The sequence below is a fragment of the Macaca thibetana genome, chromosome 13, assembly GCF_024542745.1.
Source record: "Macaca thibetana thibetana isolate TM-01 chromosome 13, ASM2454274v1, whole genome shotgun sequence".
Lineage (NCBI taxonomy): Eukaryota > Metazoa > Chordata > Mammalia > Primates > Cercopithecidae > Macaca > Macaca thibetana.
The window spans coordinates 75,983,637-76,010,261 of record NC_065590.1 but is presented as its reverse complement, the minus strand read 5'-3'; the positions used below and the strand labels follow the sequence as shown (position 1 = coordinate 76,010,261).

At 44.8% G+C, this 26,625-nt stretch overlaps 1 protein-coding gene across 1 annotated transcript in view; it reads right to left on the bottom strand.

Moving 5' to 3' along the window:
• CAPN14 (calpain 14) overlaps positions 1-26,625 on the bottom strand; it is a 59,260-nt gene that overhangs the window by 21,079 nt on the left and 11,556 nt on the right. The window contains exons 2-8 of the mRNA XM_050753258.1: positions 9,741-10,017; positions 7,590-7,659; positions 6,667-6,785; positions 6,395-6,531; positions 5,020-5,194; positions 4,031-4,096; positions 1,824-1,909 (exon numbers count right to left, since the gene is read on the bottom strand). Coding sequence (XP_050609215.1) covers positions 1,824-1,909; positions 4,031-4,096; positions 5,020-5,194; positions 6,395-6,531; positions 6,667-6,785; positions 7,590-7,659; positions 9,741-9,965 — 878 coding nt within the window. The 5' untranslated portion in view covers positions 9,966-10,017. The remainder of the gene's footprint in view (positions 1-1,823; positions 1,910-4,030; positions 4,097-5,019; positions 5,195-6,394; positions 6,532-6,666; positions 6,786-7,589; positions 7,660-9,740; positions 10,018-26,625) is intronic.

Genomic DNA, 26,625 nt, shown 5'->3' with positions numbered 1-26,625 from the left:
CCACCTCCCGGGTTCAAGCAATTCTCCTGCCTCAGCCTCCCAAACAGCTGGGATTACAGGCACATGCCACCACACCTGGCTAATTTTTGTATTATTAGTAGAGACGTGGTTTCACCATGTCGGCCAGGCTGGTCTTGAACTCCTAACCTCAAATGATCTGCCTTCCTTGGCCTCCCAAAGTGCTGGGATTACAGGCGTGAGCCACCGTGTCCAGCCAAAAGACTTCATTGAATACATGGAATCTTTACTAGAGATCCCAGAGGGTCTACAATTTAGTAGTGGAATCAAATTATCCCTGACATAAAGGTTGGTCTTGACCTTCCCTAAAAGTGCTTAAAAACTTCAAAGTATCAAAACAATCCCTAAGCAATGTAACCACCTGCTTTAAAAAGAAAAGTCCAATACTCTTTAAAGAAATACGATAAAATTCAGTACTCTGAAGCTAAAATTTACAAGGTCCAGCATGCAATAAAAAGTTATTAGCCTATGAAGAAGCAGGAAATATGATCCGTGACCAGGAATAAAAAAATAGTCCATAGAAACCGCCATAGAAATGAGAGAGATGATGGAATTAGCAGACAAGGACATTAAAACAGCTATTACAAAAGTGCCCCATATTCTCAAGGATGTCAAGAGAAACATGGACATAAAAAAGGGAGAAATGGAAGATAATCTCAAGTGGAATTTCTAGAATTGAAAATATAATATTTAAAATGAAAAATATACTGGATAGGATTAACGGCAGATTAAACACTACAAAATAAAAGGTCATCATTTTGATATTCACTATACCTCTAGATCCAAGAAATTAAGAAGCTTGCCTGAACTAAGATCACACAGCTAGGCAATAACAACACTGTAATTTTACCCATCATCTATCTCTAATTTCAGTGCTTGTTCCTCTGTGAAAGAAACCGCCACCAGCAACAATATGATGCTAGATTTCTGAAACACTTGAAAATTTATGTATTTCTTAGATGACATTTTCCCACATAGATCCAGTTCCTCTAACAACTCTGTTTACTAATGTGTAACAAATAAAATGCAGCATATTTTATCAAGAGGAATATTCGACTTATGTTTCTAAGCCTTCATTTTTTCGATGTAAAAATGATTAAGTGATAATGTGTATATGGACATGTTTGTAGACTCTAAAGACCTGTAAAGGATTAAGTATTATAAATCTTCATAATGACAGAACAAAGGACTTTAGGACTTGACCTCCCTTTCTGCCTGTGCCCTACAGCCAGTGTCTAGCCTGCAAAACCCGCATCTCTTTAGGGCTGCCATTAGGCAGAAACAACCTAAATGTAGGTATCTAATCAGAATGCCCAGAGGCTACTATATGTAATCAGAGTGTAGAGTCCAATCCAAATCTGTCTACCTTTAACTCAGCAAACCCAGGAGTGTACTGAACCATGCCAGGGAAAGACACTGAACCCAGGCACCAAAGACCTTGGTTGAGTCATGCTGTATGACCTTAGGCAATTCAATTAATCCAAGTTTCTCTATTAGTAAAACGGGTATAAACTTTGTAATAGCGTTGTTTGGGGCATTAAATGAGATAATAAAAATTCAAAGGTTTACCACAGTGCTGGCAAGCCCTCAAATAAACATTAGCTTTAATTATTATAATGAAAGAGAAAGCAGTCTATATACCATAAAGCATCTTATAAATGTGAGGGATTGAGCCTCCCAGTCTGAAGGCTTCCTGATCCTGCCTAAGACCAAAGGAAGCACACATTTGAATCTGCGTGCGAATGGCAGCCTCCTTTGCCTACACCTACCCGTTCTCACCCCTCCAAGATGTCCCCAAAGTTCACCTGTCACTCCAGTCTCCTTTCCATTCCACCTGTCCCCACGGGTTCCGTAGCTTGACGAGATATTCAGGTCTGTGTTTGCAGGTCACCTGCATAAAACAAGAGGCAGTTTAGGTGGCCAGGCTGAGTGCAAGCATTTCAGAGAGCTGAGTGAGACTCGGGCCTGGAGCTGAGCACTTGCAGTGGAAAATCACAGACCCAGAGAGAGCTGGTAGAGGAGAAAGTGGCTCTGCTTCTTGTACTTACAAGCTGTGAGACCTAGGGCAAGTCACCTAACCTCTCTGTGTCTGTTTCCCGATCTGTGAAATAAGGTCAATAGTCATACCTACGATAGTGGGTTGAATGGTGATCTCCCCTCCCCAAAGAGGATACGTACACTCAGAACCTGTGAACGTGACCCTATTTGGAAAAAGGATCTTTGCAAATGTAATTAAATTAAGGACCTGGAGATGAGATAATTATGGATAAGGATGGGCCCTAAATCCAAAGACAAGTGTCAGAAGAGAAGGGGAGAGGACACAGAGAAGGCCACGTGAAGATGGAGGCAGAGACTGGAGTTATGCAGACCAACTCAAGGAACACCTGGAGCCATTGGAAGGTGGAGGAGGCAAGAAGGGATTTGACTCTTCCCCAGAGCCTTCAGAGGGAGCATGCCCCTGCTCACACCTTGATTTCAGACTTCAGGCCTTTGGAACTGAGAAAATTAATTTCTGTTGTTTTCAAGTTCCCCTCCGCCAACATTTTATGGTAATTTGTTGTGGCAACCTTAGGAAACCAGTAGACCTTGTGAAAGGAAAATAAATCTTGGGACCCCAAAATCACTAATCTAAAGGGAAAAGTCAAGTTGGGAACTGCTTAGGGCAAACCTGCCTCTCATTCTACTCAAAGCCACCCCTCTGCTCACTGAGATAAATGCATAACTGGTTGCCTCCTTTGGAAAGACTAACAGAAACTTGAAAGAATGCAACCATTTGTCTCTTATCTACCTATGACCTGGGAGCCCCCTCCCTGCTTCCAGTTGTCCCACCTTTCCAGATGGAACCAATGTTCATCTCACATACGTTGATTGATGTCTCATGTTATAAAACCAAGCTGTTCTCTGACCACCTTGGGCACATGTCGTCAGGACCTCCTGAGGCTGTATTAAAGGCGTGCATCCTCAACCTTGGCACAATAAACTTTCTAAATTAACTGAGACCTGTCTCAGATACTTGGGGTTCACAACCTACTTAGAGTATTGCTGTGAGGGTGAAATGAGTCCACATTTGTAAGGCAGTTAAACAGCATTTAGCACACAGTAAGTGTTGTATAAATTTTGTTAATAAATGTGGAAATAAATTAAAAGCTCTGGGCACACAGACCAACATAGTCGTTGGAGATCTAGAAGGAAGAATTTAAGTGTGAATTGAGTCCAAGAAATTTGAAACAGAGTTAAAGGAAATTGGAGGACTTGGGAGGAGTCGGGCCCTCTAGAGATTATCAGAGGTTCTTTAACTTAAACCTGCTGACTTCTTATCTCCATGCTTTGCTTACACTGCTCCCTCCACCAGAATGCCCTTCTTGCCCCATACAAATCTACCTATTTCAAGGACCAACTCAACGTCACCTCCCCTGTAAGAGACTCTTCTGACTTCTCCCCAACCCAACTCGATGGAGGTCTTTTCTCTTATCCATGAATTCCTAAAGTCTTTCATCTACACTTTCTTCTCTCAGTTTCAACTTTGCTTCCTCCTCATTTTCAGATATGGTTTGTGACCATACCTGACTGTAAGCCCTTTGTAGGCAGGTCCTGCCTGGTGCATCTTCCTCTCAATGCCTAGTAAAGCTCAAAAGATGGATAGCAGCGGAGACGGTCATAAAGAAGCACGTGAGAGAGGAGTAGAAATTTGGGAGGGAAGAACCAGATGAAATGGTTGTTCTTGGGATCCCAGAGTGAAGCAAAGTTCAAGGAAGGGTTGTGAGGTACAGCAGGGTGGGAGGATGGTTGGCTGAGGGCTGCCCCAGGGGATGAGATTGGGATGATGCACTGGCGTTGGCAAAGGCTGGACCCACCACTTCACCCCAGGAAATAGGTGCAGAGGCACAGGGACCCACCAAAGACTTTACTCACTCTCCAGATGGCGCAGAAACTAAATCCACCAAGATAAGCTAGGGCCCAGAGAGGGAAGGGCAAGGCTGAGAGGGAAACCAAGCGGCCGACCTCAACCCACCTTCCTGATTCCTGTGACAGTATAGGCATGGCCTTCCACCAGCCCATTCTCCAGAATCTTCTCCTTCTGCAGAGACAAGAGAGGTTCTGATCAGTCTTCTGTTATGTACAGCTTATTATTTGAGTAACGTATGAAAAACTCTTTGTTTGGCTGGAGCACGGGTTTATGGAGAGAAGTGTGGGAGATAATCATGGTATGGTACATTGCAGTTTTCAAAGCTCTTTGGTATCCATAGTCTCATTCCACCCTCTCAATAAGTGAGCCATTCTGCAGTGATCATGTCATACCCTCCATTTTACAGAGGACAAACTCTATTTAGAGTTGCTGAGTAAATGTGTGAGGTGACACATTTGGCCATTAGTGAAGGCAGGGCTGAACTGAGGGCTTCCTACTCCTGTTCCATGGTTTCGGTTGTTATCAAATAGGACATGTAAAGTGCCTTGCATGTAGCTGGCACTTAATAATTGTTAGCTTCCTTCTCTGCACATCATCTTCTTTTTCCTAGTGTCTCGCCTGTCCTGAGGCCCCAACACTGCTGCTCCGGTTTTTTTGTTTTTCTTTTTTAAAACAGAATCTCTCTCTTGTTGCCCAGGCTGGAGTGCAAGGGTTCGATCTTGGTTTACTGCAAACTCCGCCTCCCGGGTTTTAGTGATTCTCCTGCCTCAGCCTCCCAAATAGCTGGGATTACAGGTGACCACCACCATGCCCGGCTAATTTTTGTATTTTCAGTAGAGATGGGGTTTCACCATATTGGCCAGGCTGATCTCGAACTCCTGACCCCAGGTGATCTGCCCACCTCGGCCTCCCAGAGTGCTGGGATTACAGGCATGAGCCACTGCACCTGGCCTTGCTGCTCTGGCTTGAACACCAGGACCTCAGCAGTAGGAGCTGGGTGGAGGTCCTGAGCCCACACCCAGGTGAGGGCAGTGGTGGTTGATGGAGGGCGTGGGTGCAGGAGAAGAGGACTGCCAGTGGCAGCCCAGTCTCACCCCTGAGTGGGTCTGGCAGCCAATGAGGGTTCTGTTGTAGGTGGCTTTGGTGAGGATGTCCCAGAGGTTGCCATGGGCTTCTGCCAGGTTGATGGTCATTGTCACCCCTCCAGTGAAGTCTACAAGGGCTTCAGACACCTGTCCTGATTGCAAGTCTTCATAGGAACCAGAAAGCCTAGCCAGAGAAGAAATAAACATGAAAAGAAAAAGTATCATGAGTATTTATCATTTTTTGTGGCCTCAGCATCCATTTTTAAATAGGAGTTTAGTTTTCTCGTACCGAAAGCAGAGCTCAGGCAACCCTGACATAGTTTCCAATACCATACCTATCCTGAGTGGCTTCAGCAGATGGTCATAGATAAAACTTAGAGGCATCTCTCCTGCCTAGAAGACTGGGAACCCCTCTTTCCCACCACTTCCTTTAAATGGACCACTCAGATGTTTGCCTGAGAACTTAGTGACCACCTGTCAATCACAGTGAGATCTCCTGGAACTAGTGCCAGCTTGCTTTGAACCTATCAATTAAAGCTGCTCACGGGAAACCTGTTTGGACAACACCCCGGACTCAAGAAAAGGCATGGGTCCACCACGGGTCCATTTTCTCTCTTTCTGCCTGGCCTCCCTGACTTCCACGTGCATGCGTGCATATATGTGTGTGTGCATGTGTGTGTTTGTGTGTGCATGTGTGTGTGTTTATGTGTGTGTATGTGTGTGCACATGTGTACATGCGTGTCTGTGTTTATGTGTGTGTGCATTTGTGTGTGCGTGTGTGTGTGTATGTGCCCTCCATGCATGTCAAGTACCCTCTAGGGTCTGTAGGTATGAAAAACTCTTAAACTTTCATGTCGCGGTTGTGTGGTTGAAGCTGTGCCCACAATCCGACCACTGATGATCAGGCTGCCCCACAGGGACCCAAGCAGGTGGATCCCCTGCTGCTGCTCCTTCATCCAGGCCTCTTAGCTGCTGGGGACAGCAGTGATCTCTAGGTTGAGAGAGTTTCATTCAAAACAAAAGGAAGGGGCATTTAAACTGTAGATTAGATGGTCCGAATGAGAAGTGAAACCTTTGCTTAGGTATTCTTTGGGTGTATCTTGCTACTCCTACCTTCCATCCCAGGAGCAAAGGAGAGAATAGACACTCAGAGCTCCTATCCCCCTTAATTCCATCCATTAGGGAAAGGCAAAACTCTTGAACGCAGGTTTAGAAGAGGCGACCCCTACCTAAAAGACTCTGAATATGTTGTCACTTCTATGTCGACTGAGACACGCCTCAGGACCTCATTTCATAAACTTTACCTGACTCCACTCCCCTCCTTCAACATTGAGAGAGAGAAAAAGAAGCGATAGGAAGGGGGATATTTCTGCTGGTTTCTTACTTGGCATAGGCCTTTTCCAGAAGTGCTCCCCAGAACAAGTTCTTGTAGGTGGAGGAGACAAAGAGCAGCTGGCCAGCCTCATTCACGGGCAGGCGGTCATCGATCACCACAGGAACCCACTTCCCGTAGTGCCAGAACTGGAGGGAGAGAGTGGTCCCGGGTGAATGAGGACTGCTGCAGGTGGTGATCAGCCCAGAAGGTGAGGACATGGTCCTCCAGGAACCCTCTTTCCTATGACTCCCTCCAGGCCGAGGGCCTGGGAAGACACTCACCCAGAACCGGAAGATGCCAGCATACTTCTCAGTGAAACTCTGATTCAGGGGAACAACCCTGCTCAGGATGTCCTGGTGCAAGGTCAGAGCTTGCAAAGCAGCCAAGAACCAGCAGTCTCCTAAGTCAGACAGCACACAGCATCTGCATGAATCTACTGGGGACTTCATGACTGCAGGAAATGCCCGGTCCCTATGGCTACCCTCTCTGGGCTTGTAGCCTAGTTTCAGAGAAGGGAATTATATACTGGGAAGGCAGATGATGAGTGAGCAGAGCGGGAGGCTGGGAGCACTGGCTGAAATCCAACTTGACACCAAAACCAGAGCCATGTTCCTGGACCAGCTTTTAGATTCCTGAATGCCCTATCCTCAGGAATTTGGACCTGAACTCCATCCGCTTTTTCCAAATCTTGCCTCTGAAACTGATTTACGTTCTTCTGGGAAAGCCTCAACCCTTCAGGACCCTATGTCCCTGTCTGTGAAACGGATATCGCTGGACTTGGTTGGGCCTTCCCTGATGACCAATTTACTATTTTAAAAAGGTAGAGTTGAGGATAGATCTGCTTTGATCCTATTCTGGGGAGGCTAATGACTGCTGTCTTAAGAAGGTCCCACTGTGGGAGCTAAAATAGAGTGAGCACATTTTCCAAACTTAGAATTTAGACCTGTAAACTGGTAATGAGGATTATGTGAGGACTTAGGCAGGGTATGCATTCCCACGCATCCTCAGAGGACCAGCTTTTATAAACTTCACAGCAAAGAACAGAGCACATCCAGGTAGCCTTCAGGGTTTGCCAGTGAATAGCCACTTTGGGCCTCTCTCCAGTGGGGATCTCTGGATTCTCTTCTTCATCATCCACTCTGTCTTGGCCAGGCCTGGCCAGCAGGCAGCCTAGCGTCTGTCTCCCAGGGCTGTGCAAACTTACCTACCATGCCCTGGCACAGATCCAGCCTTTTGGTCTTGGCAAAATAAAACTGGGGATTGCTGTGCAGTTCCTGCCGGAGACAAACAGAATTGTCATTCTGACCTCGAACAAAAAAGCTCCTGGAGCTACAGTGACCATGTTTTCCCATACCCCCAAACTGGACTTATGGGGACAAAGATACAGAATATATGTGTAATCAGTGCTGTCCCAGAAGATCTGGGATACAGAATTCTGTCCTTTTTATTTCTCATTCCTTCTTACAGCTTGTGTAAGTCAGAGCCCTGGACTCTGTAGATATTGAGAAATAGCACTTATACCAAAAATGCCTTTTCTTAGAGTTTCTATTAAAAATGGAAACACTTTTATAGGAGGCATTTTTGGTTTTCCTAGAGATCTTCTCTTTCTCTTTACTCTCCCCTACTCCTTCTTCCTATTCCTGACCCCTAATAAGATGGTCTCTTTGGCTTTTCCTGCTGAGATGCAGCCTGGGCTGGGGTGCTAGGGGGGTGGTCTCTGCTCCGTGGCAAGATTTATATCCTTCAGTCTTTGCGTGGACACAGTTTCCCCAAGAGTCAGTTGTAGAACAGAGTCTCTATGTCAGCAGTTCCCAGGATTTTGAGAGAAGTGGGATCTGGCTGCCATGTAGTTTAGGAGGCTCACTGCAGATTTTACACACAGTAGGGGCTTCATAAGTCTGGGGCTGCAGTTATCAATGGTGATGGGTGAGTAGGGAAGAGAAAAGGAAAGTCTGTGGCACAGGCTTAACTTTATCCTATTCGCTAGCCATGTTCCTGAAATCTTGTATGTAAATGAAGTTTCAGGGAGATGGATTACATTTGAACACATTAAGAAGTTGCTTTTTAAAGGAATTGATGCATTTTATAGAGTGAAGAATATTTTTCTAAAGTGATTAATAGCTTCTTAATTTACATGTTTCATGAGCCTGTTTTTGGGGGAGGAGATTGGAGAGATGTTAAAATTTATCTCTCTGGCAGATGGTATTGGCTGTGACTCAGGAAGCCTTGCCATCTCAGATGAAGCTAAACAATACCTTGATATATTTCTGGCTATAGCTATTCTGCATATTTCTGGGCAGGACTGAGGGAGGGCTACATCTTAGACCACTCTCAAAATCACCCCTGGTTTTCTCCATCTGGAAAGTGAGAAGGTGGGAATGTACCCAGTTCCCTTCTCATGGAGATCAATGACAGTAAGACCTGGTGTGATATTGTGAAATACATATTTGGTCTTCATTTGCTCAGTTTTCTGACATTCAGCTCCTAAAACCTTGGGAACCTCTAGAGTGGTAAGAGTGTCCTTTGTATGCTAATGATTGACTGGTGACTGGTGGTCTCTAGGTAGCTTCAGGATAGGGTCTGGTCATTGGAAAGACCAAGGCAGGTTTAGAAGGTTGGGACTTTCAGCCCCACCCCCTGACCTCTGGGGAGGGGAGGGAAACTGAAGGCTAAGTTGATCACCAAAGGCCAATGATATAATCAATCATACCTAGGTAATAAAGCCTCCATAAAAACCCAAAAGGACAGGGTGTAGGGAGCTCTGGATATCTGAACACATGGAGGTCCCTGGAGGGTGGCACACCCAGGGAGGGCATGAGAGCTCCACACCCCTTCCCCATGCCTTGCCCTATGCATCTCTTCCACCTAGCTGTCATCTGCATCCTTGTAATACCCTTTATAATAAATCACTAAATGTAAGCGAAGCATTTCCCTGAGTCCTGTGACCCTCTCTAGCAAATTAATCAAACCCAAGGAAGGGATCATGGGAACCACAGTCCTGATTTATGGCCGGTCATGAGAAGTACAGGTCACAACCTGGGACTTATGATTAGCATCTGAAGTGGAGACAGTCTTATGGGATGAACACTCAACCTGCGAGATCTGACACTGTCTCTAGGTAGACAGTGTCGGAATTAAATTTCATTACAGAATACCCAGATGGTGGCCACCAGAGAATTGTTTGGCATATGGGGAAAACCTCCCACACATCTGGTGTTAGAAGAGTGTGTTGTGTTGAGTGGAGAGGAGAGAGTAGGAAAAAGCCTGTTTTTTTTTCTCCCATATAACTTAGGTGTAGTATCTGAAAGCCTAAACCCTGGGGCAGGAGGGTCTGGGCTGACACATTTTGCCTCACCGGGGGCCTCTTCCACTGCAGGCGGGGTGGCAGCTTCTCCAGCAGAGAGCCGCTGCCGATGGAGCTCAGGGTGGCCGGGAAGCTGGTGTCTTCAAAGAGGCAGCCATTCCTCAGGCACTCTGCCAGCAGGGCCTCAAAGTCCTGTTGGGGGAGCTGTGGAGAGGCCCTCCTAGAGTACCTCGGCCCCAGCTTCCATCCGCATCGGAAAGGTGGCCACAGAGACATGGCAGGCAGTGGGTACAGTCCTGTGAGTCTTCCTGAGGAGTCTCTGCTGCTCCTGAAATGGACAGAGGACAGTCAGTTTCCTCATTTCCTGCTTGTGCTTTGCCATTGCCACAGAGAGGAGGGGAAGGATGGAGAGAATGGGAGCGGAGAAGTCAGCTGGTGAGAAAGAGACAGAAGCAGGTGGTTCAATTTTGTCCCAGACAGTGGGGGTCCTTGAGCACTTGCTCAAGCGCTTGAGGACCTGGTGGGGGATCAGGGATCTTGTGGCAAAAGCCTACAGAAGGGAAAGTTCTCTCAAGCCTCAGGGCTGAGTCCTGGGCCCCTGACTGCCCCAATGTCACAGGGGTCCCTTCTGCTTAGTGGGGAGGCAGGAGAAGAGAAGCAGGAAGCCGGAGCTCAGCCCCCTGGGCTGGAGGGTCCCGTGCCTGCCAAGGTAGTGGGGAGTAGTGGCTGTCTGCTCAGGGCCTCCACCAGGCCTGCCAACTCCTGTCTCCCAGCTACAGACACACAGCCTTCCTCCTGCTTCAATGTCCTCCTTATTCTTCCCCGCAAAACCTCCTCCTACATTATCTTTTTTTTTTTTTTTTTTTTTTTTTAATTTTTAGTTTTTTGAGACAGAGTCTCATTCCGTTGCCCAGGCTGGAGTGCAGTGGCATGATCTCAGCTCAATGCACCCTCTGCCTCCCAGGTTCAAGCGATTCTCCTGCCTCAGCCTCCCGAGTAGCCGGGATTAGCAAGGCCGCAGGAGATGCTGGGGGCCAGCAGCCTCCGCGCGGGGGCCTCCCAAGGACGTCTCTCCCATCCCAGGAGCCCCTGGGTGCGCTCCGGGTTGGGGGTAAAGCCCCAGGCTCCAGCACAGGGTGCGTTGGTCTCTCATGGAAGGCCCCCATGGGCAGTTGCGGGCCCTGGCAGGGCTGCAGGTTGGCGTGGGCAGGCCAGCAGAGCACCAGATACAGACACCCGCCACCACACCCAGCTCATTTTTGTATTTTTAGTAGAGATGGGGTTTCGCCATGTTGGCCAGGCTCGTCTCGAACTCCTGACCTCAAGTGATTGGCCCGCCTTGGCCTCCAAAACTGTTGGGATTACAGGCATGAGCCACTATGCCCAGCCTACATTCTCTTTAAAAAGAAATCCTTCCTTGAAGACTTTCTTGCTAACGTAAAAGGGGGAAAGAAATCACAGACACATATTGTGACAAATACCAACAGTTGCCGGTACATGCCCATTCTCCCCTTTTCCTTGTTAACAGAATTTCCTGTTTTGATAACCTGGCTACAAAACTTGATTTCCTGGAGCTTCTTACAGGACAGGTTGGCTACACAATATAGTTTTTCATTTTACAGTTGCAAAACCATGAATCTTATCCAGCCCCACCCCCCACCCCCACCCCTCCATTTTTCAGGTGTTACAACTGAAACCTGTCCATTCATTCATCAAAAATTTTACTGGGAACTTACCATTTGTCAGGCTTGAGCTAGGCACTGCTCACCAAAGACAGTCCCTGCCCTCATGGCTCTTACAGACTAGAGGCTGCGAGGGCGGGAAGGGTTAAACGATCTTTCCGGTGCTATACAAGGAGATTTTATAAGGGCTGTATCCAGAACCCAGAGCCCTGACTTCCATAACAATATTCAGCTCTCAGTGCTACAAACTGCCTATTACACCCAGCACAGTGTTTGGGACAGAATGTACATGCGCTAAAAGTAACTCGCAAACATGCTTATACTGAGTGTGAGTACTCTCTCATGGCTGTAGGAGTGACCTGGGGTCCTCTCCATTTGTCAAGGTCCTGCCCATCCCCCAAAGTCTAACTTGAGTCCTTTCCCCAGGAAGCCCTCCTTGAGTGCCTGGCATTCGCTGAGACCCCCTCTGTCTATTGACCCACTGTCTACCCCATTGGGCACCCTACTGTCTTGGTGCTTCTCAAATTATCACTAGTGAAGGGCCTATGTTCTTTTATTTCCAATTTGTCATAGAAATTTAATGAAAATGAATAAATAGAAACATACAATTTCAAAAGATATATAAAATCAAGCCCCCCTTTAAAATTTTTTCAGGTCAGGTGCAAGGGCTCACATCTATAATCCTAGCACTTTGGGAAGCCAAGGTGGCAAATCACTTGAGCCCAGAAGTTCGATACCAGCTGGGGCAACATGGCAAAGCTTCGTCCATGTAAAAATACAAAAATTAGCTGGGCATGGTGGTGCATGACTGTGGTCCTAGCTACTTGGGAGGCTGAGACAGGAGGATCACTTGAGCCAGGAGGTAGAGGTTGCAGTGAACAGAGATGGAGGCACTGCACTCCAGCCTGGGCAACAGAGCAAGACTCTGTTTCAAAAAAAAGAAAAAATTAGAGCCAACAAAAATTAAATTAAATTTAAATTATTTGATCAATTGCTATAAAAGTTTCTAAACACTTGCTGTCAGTTTTGTAGGTGGCTCACCAAGCACTGCTGGTGACCGGTTGGTGGAGTGGCCTCACTGTGGTTCTGCTCTGAGTGATGCATGCATAGAAGCCTCTTCTGCCTAATACTGGCTTTTGAATCCCCTGCAGGATTAGCACTGCTGGAATGTTGTTTGTCTCACACCCTTACCTCTGAGACCTGAGGGCAGTCCATTCCTGGCTCTTCTTATTTGTCACGGGTGCCTGTGTACTTCCTGGGGGAAGACCCAGCCCCCTTCTAACCCAGGTCACAGAGACTCAAAAGCTGTTACTCAGGTCTTGTGTTTTACCCTGGAGTTTCTTTTTTTTCCTAATGTGGATGAGTAGGCAAAGCTTCCCCCAGGCTTACCCCATTTTCTTCCCAAAAAGTTTCTTCTACCACCGTACATTTATAAACAAACTTGAGGCCTCACAAAGGCAAGGACTCCCTTTTTATCCCTTCAAGCCTTTACAACAATCCTTTACTGCCTGTCCTGTGAAAAATGATAGAGGGTCCCCCGGCTTCAGAACCTCACTCAGGCTCATGCCCTCCTTACCCAGTGCTGGGTCATACTTGGATTAAATACTACATCTCATGACAAGCACAGTACATCATGGGCTCAGGAGACAAAGGTTCTTCTCACCCTCCAAAGTTTAGAAAGAGGCCACACATGTGCACGCACACACATACACACACACACATCTTATTTTTAAATAAATATTTCTAAGTCACCTTAGGGAGAATATAGGCCCAGATGAAACCAGTTGGCAGTTCTTGCATGTTTCCTATATATTACAAACCATGGATGAAATGGGCTCATTTTCAGATTGGCACAGCTCTCTGCAAAGGGCCAGATGGGTCTAGGTCACATTTGGAAATTCATTTTGACTACTGTAAGTGAGCAGCGTTGGAGCAGGTCCACAAAATAAGACTATGCAAATAGATAGGTGAAGGCCAATGGGGCTCAAGCTATTTAAGAATGTGCAGCCTAAAAGCATCCTCCTTGGGCCTCAGAGTTCTTTCCTTGGCTCCCCATAAGCTGCTAGGCTGTTCTGCAGTGTTTTGCATGTCAGGATTATTATTTTTTTTTTAATTAGAGACAGGGTCTCACTCTGTCACCCAAACTGGAGTGCAAGGACATGATCATAGCTTACTACAGCCTTGAATTCCTGGGCTTAAAGGATCCTTCTGCCTCAGCCTCTTATGTAGTTAGGACTACAGGTTCAGGTTCATGCCACCATGCCCAGCTAACCTTTTTTTTTTTTTTTTTTTTTTTTTTTTTTTTTGTAGAGATGAGGTCTTGCTATGTTGCCCAGGCTAGTCTCTAACTCCTGGTCTCAAGTCATCCTTCCACCTCAGCCTCCCAAAGTGCTGGCATTACAGGCATGAGCCACCGTGCCTGTCCAAAATTTATTTATACTCAGGAAGTAAATAGAGAGTCAGGCTTCGATCTCCACTTCTTCCATGCTGGCTATTCTCCCCTTATCTATAGATGCTGGGTGCTAGGGAGGGCATTATGATGGTGAGAGGTATCAAATAACCTGGTGCTCAGATCACCTAAGTGTCTTGATCCAGAGGAGGAGGCCTTTGAACGCTAACTGGCTCATGAACACCAGGAGCATCACCAGACAAGACACCTGGGGATACGCCAGCCAGCAGTGCAAACTCCAAACCCCAATCCCTGTGTGCAGGCAGGGTTTCCTCATCTCTCCTGATAACTCTCTGCCTATTTAACATGTTAGTGTTTATTAAAAGGTGCATGGGAACATTTTAAATGTGGGAGAAGGAACAGACTCTAGATACACCTTGTGTCAAAATTTACTCCTTCAGGTGGGTCTCAGTGGTATTTCAGTAGCCAGTGTGAGCAAGATGACAGGAGCCAGCTGTGTACATCTCTTCCCAAGTCTATATTCCATCATGCCATGTTAGTACCTTGTAATTGGCCATCGTGAGAGTGTCCATACCATGGAACTGGTAAATGCTACAAATCAGAGCTCCCTGGCCTTTAAAAAAAAAATTGAGAGCTAGTTGTTGAATATTACCAGCACAGCACTGGTCAACCTTAAGACAGCAGATTGCCTGGTCCTATGGGATTGTCCACTTGGAAGTTTCCCTGTTGTCCAGGAATATAGAGAGTCCATAGGCACAGGTGAGAATCTGTGAAGGCTTTACAAAGGGTGGTGTTACAACTTATTTGGAAAGAGAGGTTGATATCAGTGAAAACATTGACTCTGACAAACTGGAGAGAAATTAATACTATATCCCTGCTATTAAATGTTCAGTCAGACTGCAGGTTTTTATATGTTTGTTCTAATCACTTTAAAGTCAGAAGAATTAGTTTTCACTTAGTTATGAGTTGACTTATTTTCATTTTAAAATCCAAATAACATATATTGATTGTGGAAAAATCAAGGGAAAGAAAGGAAATATAAATTACCCATATTCCCACTACTCAATGATAGCCATAGTTAAAATTTTAATGTATACTTTTAGAGAAAATTTTCTATGCTTAATTATTTTCTAATGAAAGTAATATAATATTATACATTGTGTTTTACACTTTTACTTGACAATATCTAATGAATACTTGTCTTTGCCAATAAGTTGAATATACAAGAACACATTTAATTATTGCAAAGTATGCCAAATCATACGTCAACCAAAATTTATTTTTAAAATCTATTGTTTCTGGAATTTCATGTAATTTCTTCTTTTTAACTAAACAGTGATGGTATTACTAGAGTTTATGTCTTTGAGCACATCCTAATTATTTTCCTAGGATAAATTAGGGCTAGAATGAAATTTATTTAACCTAAGAAAAGATATTTACTAAAAAAATCTAGAGGAACACCATACTTTCTGAGGAAAGATAAAAGATATTTCCTTAAAATAAACAGAAGATAAGAATGCTGATTACTACCATTCTTAATCACTTTTCATTGTAATTCCTAGTTAAGCCAATAAAACGAAAGAAAGAAAGAAAGAAAGAAAAAGAAAGAAAGAAAGAAAGAAAAGAAAGAAAGAAAGAAAGAAAGAAAGAGGGAGGGAGGAATGGAGGAAGGAAGGAAGGAGCACAAAAATCAGAAAGCAAAAAAAAATGACTTATTCACAGAAGAGATTATTTTACGTGTAGAATATCTAAGAAATTTTTTTTAAAACTATAGGAAATAAAAGAATTCAAGAAGGTCAATGAATAAAAGTTAAATACACTATACAGAAACTCAGTGGTGTTCTTTTTATAACAGCAACAACTAACTAGAAAATGTATTAGGAAACAAAGATCTATTCTTCATAGCAACTCAGGTTACCAGTATGAGTAACCTGGTGCCATTAATCAAACACAGAAGTCAATTAGAGGTTCTGTGAGCAAAATGATTTTAGATACAATCATCATAGACACATACGCAATCACCAATGAAGTTGTGTATAGATCATGGCCCCAATATTATTAAACACATGCACGTACGCGCGCGCGCGCACACACACACGATGGGAAGAAAATACGTATAAATAAGAATATGAACTATCTCTGGATAATGTGACTAAGACTTTTATTTTACTTTGTTAAACTTTTCTATATTTTCTGGACTCCTCGATTAGTATGTATTACTTTTATCATGGAAAAAAAATATGTTTCATAAAAATACAACATAAAAAAAAGCAAGTCAGTGGTTACCTGGGACTGGGAGAAGGAATTGCCTGGGAAGGAGTGCAAAATAACTTTTGGGGTAATGGAAATGTTCTATATCGACTGTGGTGGTTGCATCTGTATATTTTTTCATCAAAACTCAATGAACTGTGCACAACACACTTAAAAACATGTCCAGACACAGTGGCTCACGTCTGTAATCCCAGCACCTTGGAAGCCCAAGGTGGGCAGATCACTTGAGGTCAAGAGTTCAAGACCAGCTTGGCCAACATGGCAAAACCCCATCTCCACTAAAAATACAAGAATTAGCTGGGCGCTGTGGCAGGCGCCTGTAATCCCAGCTACTCAGGAGGCTGAAGCAGGAGAATTGCTTGAACCCAGGAGGTGGAGGTTGCAGTGAGCTGAGATCCCGCCACTGCACTCCAGCCTGGGTGACAGAGTAAGACTCTGTCTCCAAAAAAAAAAAAAAGGTACATGTTTATTATATATAGTTGTTTCAAATTAAAATTTTAAGTTTATATAGAAAAACCAGGGAATCAGCCTGACTCCTGTCCCACTGGCATCATCATGCTGAACTACTGCCTTGATTTGGAATAATAATATCTGCCCAAATCCTGGCTTTCCTTGGTGGTGGCTACCTTTTCAACCACCTCTGAAGCAGTTGAGGATTGTGGGCTCCATTTTAAAGTGGGAAAAACTGAGACTCTAAGACATAGAAAGGAGCTTCCCAGTAATTTCACCAGAATACAAAAATAGGAACTAATTCCCAGGGGTCCATACAGTGTCTTGAGTCCTTGCCCTGATGTTCAGTTCACATGTTTGCTGAACACCTACTATGTGCTAGACAGTATGTCTCAGGCTGGGAACATAACACCTGGCCTTTGATCAACCTATAGGGGTAGAGTCAGGTCTCTGGAAAGGAAGCTAAAGAAATAAGTACCATGCACTCACTCACATGAACCTGTAGAATCCTCCTGGGGGATGATGGATTTCCAGAGAACTCTGGCATCTTGCCACAACCCACTAAGTTGTCTCAGGCAAAATTGGAGTCGAAACCTAGGCTCTTTGTACAAGACTCTGTCTACATGATAAAAAGCACCAGATTGAAAAACAATCAATTCCTTGTTCTCGACAGTCGGAACAAAAGAACAAGACTAACTATAGGCTTTGCTAGATTTATCGTGAGCAGGGATTGTACTTCTTTTGTGTAATAGGCGGTGTGCAGTGGCCATGGAGTGCTAGGTTTGGAATTAGAAAACCCAGAAGGCAAGTGGGTTTGCTGCCTCTTCCCGGATGCCCGTGTGCTGACTCCTTTACCCTCTCTGAGCTGGCTTCCTCACCCTCAACACGGAATGACGTGTACTGTGCCTATTCTCAGAACTCAAAAGACATAACCGTGTGAAAAGACTTGACGGAAGTCTAAAGTAGGAGTTGGCAAACTACAGCCTGGATAAATAAAGTTTTACTGAAACTACAGCCATGCTTATCTGTCTGGTATTGTCTGTGGCTGCTTTTGCATTACAACAGTGGAGTTGAGTCATTGACACAGAGTTCTTAGGGGCCACAAGCCTACAATATTTACTATGCCATCCTTTACAGGCAAAGTTTGCTGAGCACTGCTCTAAAGCACTATTGAACCAGGTAGATTGCTGCTGCAGGGCTAAGGACAGGGGTAAGCTCCAAGTAGGAACTCACAGATTAAAATGTGGTTGGTTGAATCCATCATTAAGAATTTATCTTAATGCAACAGTTTTATCTCTAATTGATTCGTTGACTTTTTAATAGACCCTTAACATGTACAGTTGCATTCATGTCTCAAAACACTTGCAAATGTGGCCTGCAGTTTCTCTCTGCTAAAGTTTCGTGTCTAATCCCTTATTTAGATGTGATAACATCAGGCATTCCTGGGCAGTTTTCAGGTGGTTCTGTGGTTACTGATTATGAACAGGAAAACCAGCATCTCTATGTATACATCATGACCTGTTCATAAAAGATGAAATGATTTTGTAACATTAATGGTTTGAAAGACTTCAAATTTTTTTTTTTTTTTTTTTTTTTTTACTGTTTAGACATCTGTCTGCATTTAGATCAAGTTTCTAACAGAAAACGTCAAGCATGATTCTTCATTTATTAGAGCAGACATTTGCCTTTCAGGAAACAATGATGAATGTGGCCCAACTATGAGTTCTTGAAGGCAAGAATGGTATAGGCTTTTTTTTTTTTTTTAATCTCTAGTCACATAATGCCATGAATAAACAGATGCTTGATAAATGCTGGCCAATTGACTCACCGATGGAAGGGATGGATGTTTCTTCACTTGGAAAATGTAAGGAACAATAAAGCATGCCCTCCCCTCCCCTCTTATGAAGCTGAACTGAGATAAAGGAAGTTAAAGACTTCCTGTGAACTGTCAATCACTTGGCTGCTCCTCTGGAGTCTGATCACATTGCTGGGGCCTGATTTAGGTTGAGGGAGCCTCTTGAACATCCTTCCCCTCCGAAATGTTCATCCAGGCTTGCCTGAGGGCTCCTTTCCTGGGTGGTATGTGGGATCCACATCAAAGCAACCCGGGGAAGTAAAACCAAGGTCAGACCTAAAAGAAAAAGGAGTCTCCAAAGGGAACATGCACCTTGGGAGAAGGTGGGGGAGAAGAGGCAGGAAGTCCCTTAACTGGCAATCCCAGGGTGGGCATCCCCTGGGCTGACTGCATGCCTCTATGGAGGTCTAAGAACTTGACTGATGGAGCTCCCTACTCACCCACAGCCGCCCCACTTCCATTTGACTTTATGAGACACGGCATAGCCACAAATCTTTGCAGAGAAGAAGACTCCCTGGAGCACGAGTTGCCATGACCTGGACACAGTTTTCCCTGAGCACAGGAAGTGGATACTTGGCCTGTGTGGAAGTTGCACCCTGGCATCGCTCACTGCAGCTGAATCAAATATGAGGCTAGAAGGAACTTAGTGGTCATCCCATTCAGTGCCCCCATGTACAGACAGGACCTCGGAGCAGTTCCAGGGAGGCATGGCCTGCTCGGCCTGACTGTCGGGGGAGCCCTGGGGCATCTCTTCTCTCCAGCACAGGCACATCCTCTTTGTACAGTCTCTTCCTAAACTATGACTTCAGTGGGGTCACTCTGTTCCCCTCGAGCTGCCCTGCTCTGACACTTTCCACCCCAAGAGGTAGTGGGACCCTAGCCTGAGAGCCATCCCCTACTCTTTTTCTATCCATTCCCACGCTTTCAAAGAGCCAACCCTTCCGATTTTCAAAACAAAACATCAAATGATTCTGAACATTTGACAACACATTTGGACAGGAAAGAGTTTTAAAGCAGATGTAAATTCATTCCTTTTATTTTTTTGCAGGGGCATTTGCATCTTCAGAGAGTCACGGAATTTGAGCTAGATGAGCGGTCAGACTGAGGTAGCTCTTCTCCTCCTCTGATCCTGCATTTGCCATATGACTGGCCATTTCACATCATACCCTCAAAACCACACAGCTCATGGCGTCAAGTCCAAATGTCCAGGCTCTTGGTGTGTTAGTTCCTTTCTGTCTACACAAACCCCCACCACAAACCCTCTGCTCTGTTCAAACTTACAAAGGAGATGTCGCTTCCTCCTGACCCCTTCTGCCTCAGATCTCCCTCATCCTTCAAAGCTCAGGGCAAATGTCCCCTCCTCTCCAGAGCCTTCTCTGGAAACCTCTTGTCTTCTTCTTGTGGGGCTTTCCTGCCCTTCACTCACACTCATGAACTGGGGAGAGGATGCTGGTTAACAGCCCCCTCTTCTAGCAAGCCCACTCCCCGCCTGGAAGACTCGGCCAGTCATTCCAGGCTCTGATTAACGCTACTCCAGAAAATCAAGGTATGCAGTTAAAAACCCAGGAAAACTTTTGGAAAAAGTAAGCCAATTAGAAATATCTTAAAAAACAAAAAAAGAAAAGAAACTATTTGACAGTAAATACTATAGCTAAACACCTACAAACTATATGATACAATTCCATTCCTGGTTATTACCCAACAGAAATGCTTAAATTTATGCACCAAAAGACATGTGCAAGAATACTCACAAGAGAAATACGCAAAATATCCCCAAATGAAAACTACCCAAATGTCCATGAACATGGAGAAATATTAATAATATCCATATAAATGGATATCACATCCATTTATACAATGAAATACTTCACAGCTCTGAACAAACAAGAATTACATACTGCAATATGAATGAGATTCACAAACAATACTGAGTAGAAAAAATTCAGACACAAAAACTCTTTGATTCCATTTACATAACTTTCTAAAGTGATGAAACCAATGTATATGTTATAAATTAGCTTAGTGGCTACCCTTGAGGTCGAGCGATCTATCACCAAACCAATTATACCACTGATAGTTACATCAATTCCATTCCTTTTCTACTGCTTGTTTTGATGGTCAGGAGAGAGATTTACAAGGGAGTTTGAAAAGTGGGAGAATCAATTCATTTCAACAAGACTTTATTGCACTGCATGCTTCCCCATGGGCCAGGCATTGTCCTAGATGGTAGGGGTACAGGATGGATTAGACAGAATTTCTGCCCCCGAGGAAGTCACAGTCCAACAACCAGGCTCACACTCTAGAAAGGGCCTTCACTCTTCAGGATGAGGTGCCTACTCTGTGAAATGGCCAGTACCTAACTCATCCAAGAATTCTCCCCCTAGAAAATCAAAGGTACCCCTCACTCTATCAGGCTTGAAAGATGTACCCAGGCTGAAAAACCTAGGTACCACCCACCAAAACATTATCATACTGTGCCTCCACAGAAGAGGGTTATAAGCGGAACTGAGAGCTGACTGCCTCACTCCGGAGTCCTCCAGAGCCTTGATGAGTGATTTCCAGTGCCCATAGGCCAGCAGACCACCTAGACAAGGGCAATTTTGAGATTTCTAGTCTAGGCAAGGGCCGTGCCAAGCACCACACTGACGGCTATCATTTGAGGCACAATTCCACTCTTACAGTGTGGTCACGGTCCCAGTGTGTTCTTCACATCTAATTTCATAGAGGAAGTCAGCCCAGCCCCACTGCTTATTAGAACCAGAGAGCAGTCGGCCTCCTTGACTCTGAGGATCCCATAAGGCCTCAGTGAGGAACTGGCTGCCTCCAGATTCCTTCTCACCAGGAGGCTCAGGAGACCACTGGGATGGCCTGTGTTCTGGGAAATGACAGCACCTAGCCGCATCAATAACTCTACTAAATGACTTCGAGAGAAACCAGAGCTGGAGGGACCTCAGAAATTACCCAGGCCCAAACATACTCCCATCTTTTTTTTTTTTTTTTTTTTAATGAGGAGATTGGGGCCAAAGGGCTGAAGTCTATTCCTCAAGGTCACACTAATAAGTGATGGCAAAACTGAGGACAAAATTGAAATCTCCAGACTCCAGGGCTTTTTCTGTATATACTCACCTACAAAGCTCAAACCAGGAGAAGCAAATACCTTCCTCTCACCTTCTAAACCCAGACCCTGTAGAGTCTCATAGGGCCTTTGGGCTAACTTGGACCCACCCTTGGAACTAAAGAAACTTACCTGCACAGGAGATTTTGCTTCTTTAAGCACCTGGGTAGGCTCTAATCCTGGTGCAGTCAGAAGCCAGTAGCCTGAGACCACCTCTTATATATGGGTCCTTTCTACACATGGTGTTTGGCCAAGAATTTGCAACCCCACCTCCCAGGACCTTGGCTCCTCCCCAGTGTGTGTTCTCTGGAAGGGAGTGGAGTACCCAGGGCTTTGTGACTGGATTACACAAATCCAATTATTTCTTTAGAACACCATACAGAGAGAACCTGTTCCAGTAATGCCTTGATGAGAGAGTTAGTCATCTTCTCACTTTCAACCCTGGGGAGGGTATTTTCAGGTGAGACATAGAAAAGCATCTCACTGCAGGAGCACATGACCCCACTTGCTCACCTCCCCACCACTCCCAGGACACCAAAGAACCAAGACAGAGATTCCTCTACATCCCTATGTTTAAACTAACATTGACAGAAGCCTAGAAAGTATTTTCAAGAGGTGGCTGTGGGTTTTCTTTTATGATTGTCAGAGTCTCAGGGATGTCTCCTGCTAAGGAGGAAATCTGTGATTCATTTGTGCTATTGAGATAGCTCCCTCTTCCTTCCCAACCTACTTTCCACATCCCCCATTTTGGCCATCTGGGACTCAGAACATTGGCCTCCCATTGGTTGTCTCCTCACAGTTCACCCTGGGTCCCATTGCTCCAAATCTGGTTGTTCTTCCCTTAAAGTTTTTCCTGGCCCTCCTGTGGTTGCTCTAGACTTCTTCACTCCCCTCCCCCCACCACTCCCAAATCCTTCTCCTAGGCTTCCGCCACCACTTGCACAGATTTCATCATAGCAGCTTAGTCGGTTCCAGCTTGCCGGCCTCCACGCTTGCACACCTAGGATCCCCATACCTAGTACCCAGGAGGTGCTCAATATGTGTCAGTGAAATCAGAGTCCCTTCCCTGTGGAAATCCTCTGTCCTCTTCCTCCCCACCTGCTTCTTGGCATTTGCCTTGACTCTAATCTCTGCAACTCAATCATTTTGTGTGATTATCACTCTACCTATTTTATTAGTACTGATAAATTAACTAATATTGATAATAATAGCCAACATGTTTTGAGCACTTATGACGTGCCAAGCACAATGCTAAGCACATTGCATGCAGAATCTCATGGAATCTTCACAACTTTGTGAGGCAGTGCTATTATTATCCACATTCTACAAAAAGAAGACGGAGGCACAGCACGGCAACTCGCCCAAGATAACCATAGCCGGTAAACAGCAGAGATGGGGCTAAAGTCCCAGGGAGTCAGGTTGCACTAACTTTTTCTCATGTTTGTCAAGGAATTGTCTCTCCGCCACTGTCAAATCAAATCCAAAGCTTTCTTCCTGAGTGCAACACTTTTTGGAGCCTTCCCCCTGCCTCATGCACCAAATAGCCACCCTTCCTCGCACAGGTCTGAAGGTGTTATGCGGATAGTAGAAGCAGTGGATTTAGGAAGACCAGTATTATTATTGATCTGTCTCCCAGATATATAACCTTTTCATTTTCATCTCCTCATCCTGGCCCTTAGTTATCTTCCCCCTTCTATTCATCATCTTTTCAGGGACTCCAGGTGAGGGGCTTCAGTTCATCCCTTGGGACAGCACCCTGCACCTGGCACAGGGCTAGGCTCACTGTATGTCTGAGTTGTTGCTATGGTCACCACTGGGCTTATTATAAATTGTGTTGTGGATTCACAGAGCCATCCAGACGCAGAGGGTAAGGCCCAAGGGCCATTTCCTCCCGTGACAACTCTTGAAAGTTATTGTCCTGGGTGACAGGAAACAGATGGCCAGGGAGGCTCACTAGCCTTGCACAGCAGCACTGTGGCCTTTTGACATCTCAGAAGTCATACATCCCTTCCCCAGGCTTCCGATTGTCACCCAGGACAGACTAGTATGCCTGAGAAAAAGGCAGTGAACTCGAGTGCATCTGGTGATGAGCCTTCTGTCTCTGCAAGGCACACGCAGTCCTGACCCACAGTGGGCTGTGGACCAGAAGTGGGTTGGCAAGTTTGTGATTTATGACCAGAAATTTACTTTCCTGTGGAAACAAGATTTTAGGAGTTGTGAATTTCCCAGAAAGGCTTTGGTGGGCTTCACAGGCTCAGGAGCAGTAGAACCGGAGCACTTGCTGGAGTTCTAAGTCCTGGAGGCAAAGCAGAGGGAAACGTGTTCCTTGGCTGGTGTTGCAGTGGAGTACTGGAAAACGAGGGTTAGCTTGAGAGTCAGAAACACAGATGCAGGTTCACTAACTTTGTGAAGCTGGGCAAGCCATTTCCTCTTCCTGGGACTCAATCACATGAAACACAATTGTGCTCGTCCTCTCTCTACTTTCTGTTACAACATGTATGATTCTGTTTGGGACCAGCCTTGAGCAAACATTCAAAGGAGGTCAAATGCGTCTGTGGCACCTTCTAATGCCCTACTTTCCATTTCTTCTAGAAGAGTCCAAGTGCCCTAAATAATCTGCCTCTCCCACAAACCTAATTGCTCTCTAAAGTTTCTCCTTCCTTTCCCTCTAATCAAAATTCTCATTCCTTCAGGGCATGGGAAAGCAATTGAATTGAATTCCTGATGTCTCACTACTGTGAGAATAGCTTACACGTCCTTAACCTTACCATAATATTTGCATTTTTAAAAACAGAAAACTCCTTTTCCAAATGAATCCCTGACTGTTGGAATTTGGGGCACTGAAATAAGAAGTAAAAAAATCCAGTTGAGGAATAAAATAGAGTACCTGAGACAGTAAATAGTGACTGCTCCAAGGTGACCTTTCATGGGCACACAGGTTATTTATGGGGCTTCATTAGACTCACATTAAGGAACAAGTAAAACTGTTTTGTATCCAACACAACTGTAAATAAGAAAAACTACTGAAACGCCTATGGCTAAGCTCTAACCATTGATTCTCTGTTTTGCCAACATAAGAGTAAAGCGAGAAAGTCATGGGGTATCATTTCCCTGGCCAGGGTTACTTCTGGCAGCCCCACAGACAAGGGATGTCAGGCTGTGGTGGCTGCAGCAGCACCAAAGCTTCATAAAACTAACTGACGGCCGGGTGCGGTGGCTCACGCCTGTAATCCCAACACTTTGGGAGGCTGAGGCAGGTGGATCACGAGGTCAGGAGTTCGAGACCAGGCTGACCAACATGGTGAAATCCCTACTCTACCAAAACTACAAAAATTAGCTGGGCATGGTGGCATGCATCTGTAATCCCAGCTACTCAGGCTGCTGAGGCAGGAGAATCACTGGAACCAGGGAGGCAGAGGTTGCAGTGAGCCAAGATCATGCCACTAACCGACAAGTCATGCTATTCCTTGATGTTTTTTTCCACCTGATTTTTGTTCATTTGATTGTACATTTTCAAAACCAGGATCCAACAAGGAAAAGAGAAGCACTTTGATTTGTGAGTGGGAGAAAGGGCAATAACAAGTTCAGAAGAATGAAAGGAAAAATTGATGATTCCGTATATAACTTTCAAGCATTAGAAATCTATCCAAGAACCAAGATAATAAAAAGAGGCTTTGTGGGGTATCTCATAAATGAAACGTCATGGCCAAGGTTTCAAAGTAAATTCCAAGACCTAAGTTATTAAATCCTTCACATTCACAATCTTTTTAGAATGTCATAGAAAATATTTTTTAAGAAATTCATTGTGAAGTTTGAAAATAAACACAAACAAGCTATTTTCTCAACAGCAGGGTGTTTTCCTAAGTTCTCAGAGAACTAATTAAAATTTCAATAACATTTATTCATAACAAATAATTTGAGTGAACTCTGATTGACAAGGACTGCTCTGTCTGGGGAGGGCTTGGGGACAGCGCTGTGAGTCATGCCCATCAGGGAGGCAAGGCAGGTACAGTGCACGTTTTTTATTTTCTGCCTCTATTTCAATTGTGTACTTGGCATTGTTTAATGGGTCCAAATCAATACACTACTAAGGAACATATTTCTAGCCATTCTCTTCTTGACCCTTTCTTTGTTCCTGATACCATTTTCTCCAAGTGTCTCACAGTTTTACCTTTGTTTATCTGCCTTTTTGGGGTTTGGTTTTTTCGGTTTATTTTTGGCTTTGTTTTCCTTTTGACCTGTAAACTACCTATCTTTCTTGGCAGAAAAGTATTTCTATTTGCCATTATGATGCTCATGAGAGGGAAATCTGATTGCCAGGGAGAACAGCGTGGTTTCTGCATTTCCTCCCGAGAGATGGTTGCAAGGTTTCTGTTTCATGTCATTGGGGTATAGTTGGAAAGAAGCCCTGATGGTAAATAAACCATGACTAATTTCAAGGATACAAAAGTGAATAAGACATTGCAACTGATGCCCAGAAGATGCAAGAAAAGAGGTACAAAGGGCCTTGAAGTCAGCAGCACCCCAGCCAGAGTGAGGACTCTAGCACAGTTGCCAACGTAGCAGCCCCAATTCCTAGGAGTTTTTCACACATAACCCTCTGAAGCAATGTATCTAGCATGGAGGCACCAGGTCTGTCAGTCAAAGGAATTTCTTACCTTAACAACTATGTCAAATAGCCATCCTAAGGCTTGCATTATCTTAAAATAGAGGGATTCTCTATATACAGAAAATAACACACTTTTATGGAGTTGAGTGGGCAAACCTTTTCAATAGAACATGGAAGAGACTTATGTTGAAATGCATTTTCCTCCTATGGTTCTATGGAAAGGTTTATCTGTGCCTTTCCACGCATAAAAGACCAAACTTCCCCTCAACTGAAAAGCATGATATCTGGTAAGTCTTTGAGTCTGGGCTTTTTTGAAAGAGGAAGCAGCTCTGAAAACATCAGTCGCCTAGGTGGCCTTCATACCTGCGCCTCCCGAACACATAGCACCCTCCACTTTGACCTGGCCTCTCTGGAATTATGTGGAGTTTGCATCCTAGAAAGACCTTACGTTTGGAGCCAGATCAACCTGCGGTTTGACCCCGACGCTACTCCTTACTAGTCGGATAGCCTCAAGATAGCAACTCACCTCTAAGAGCCTCAGTGT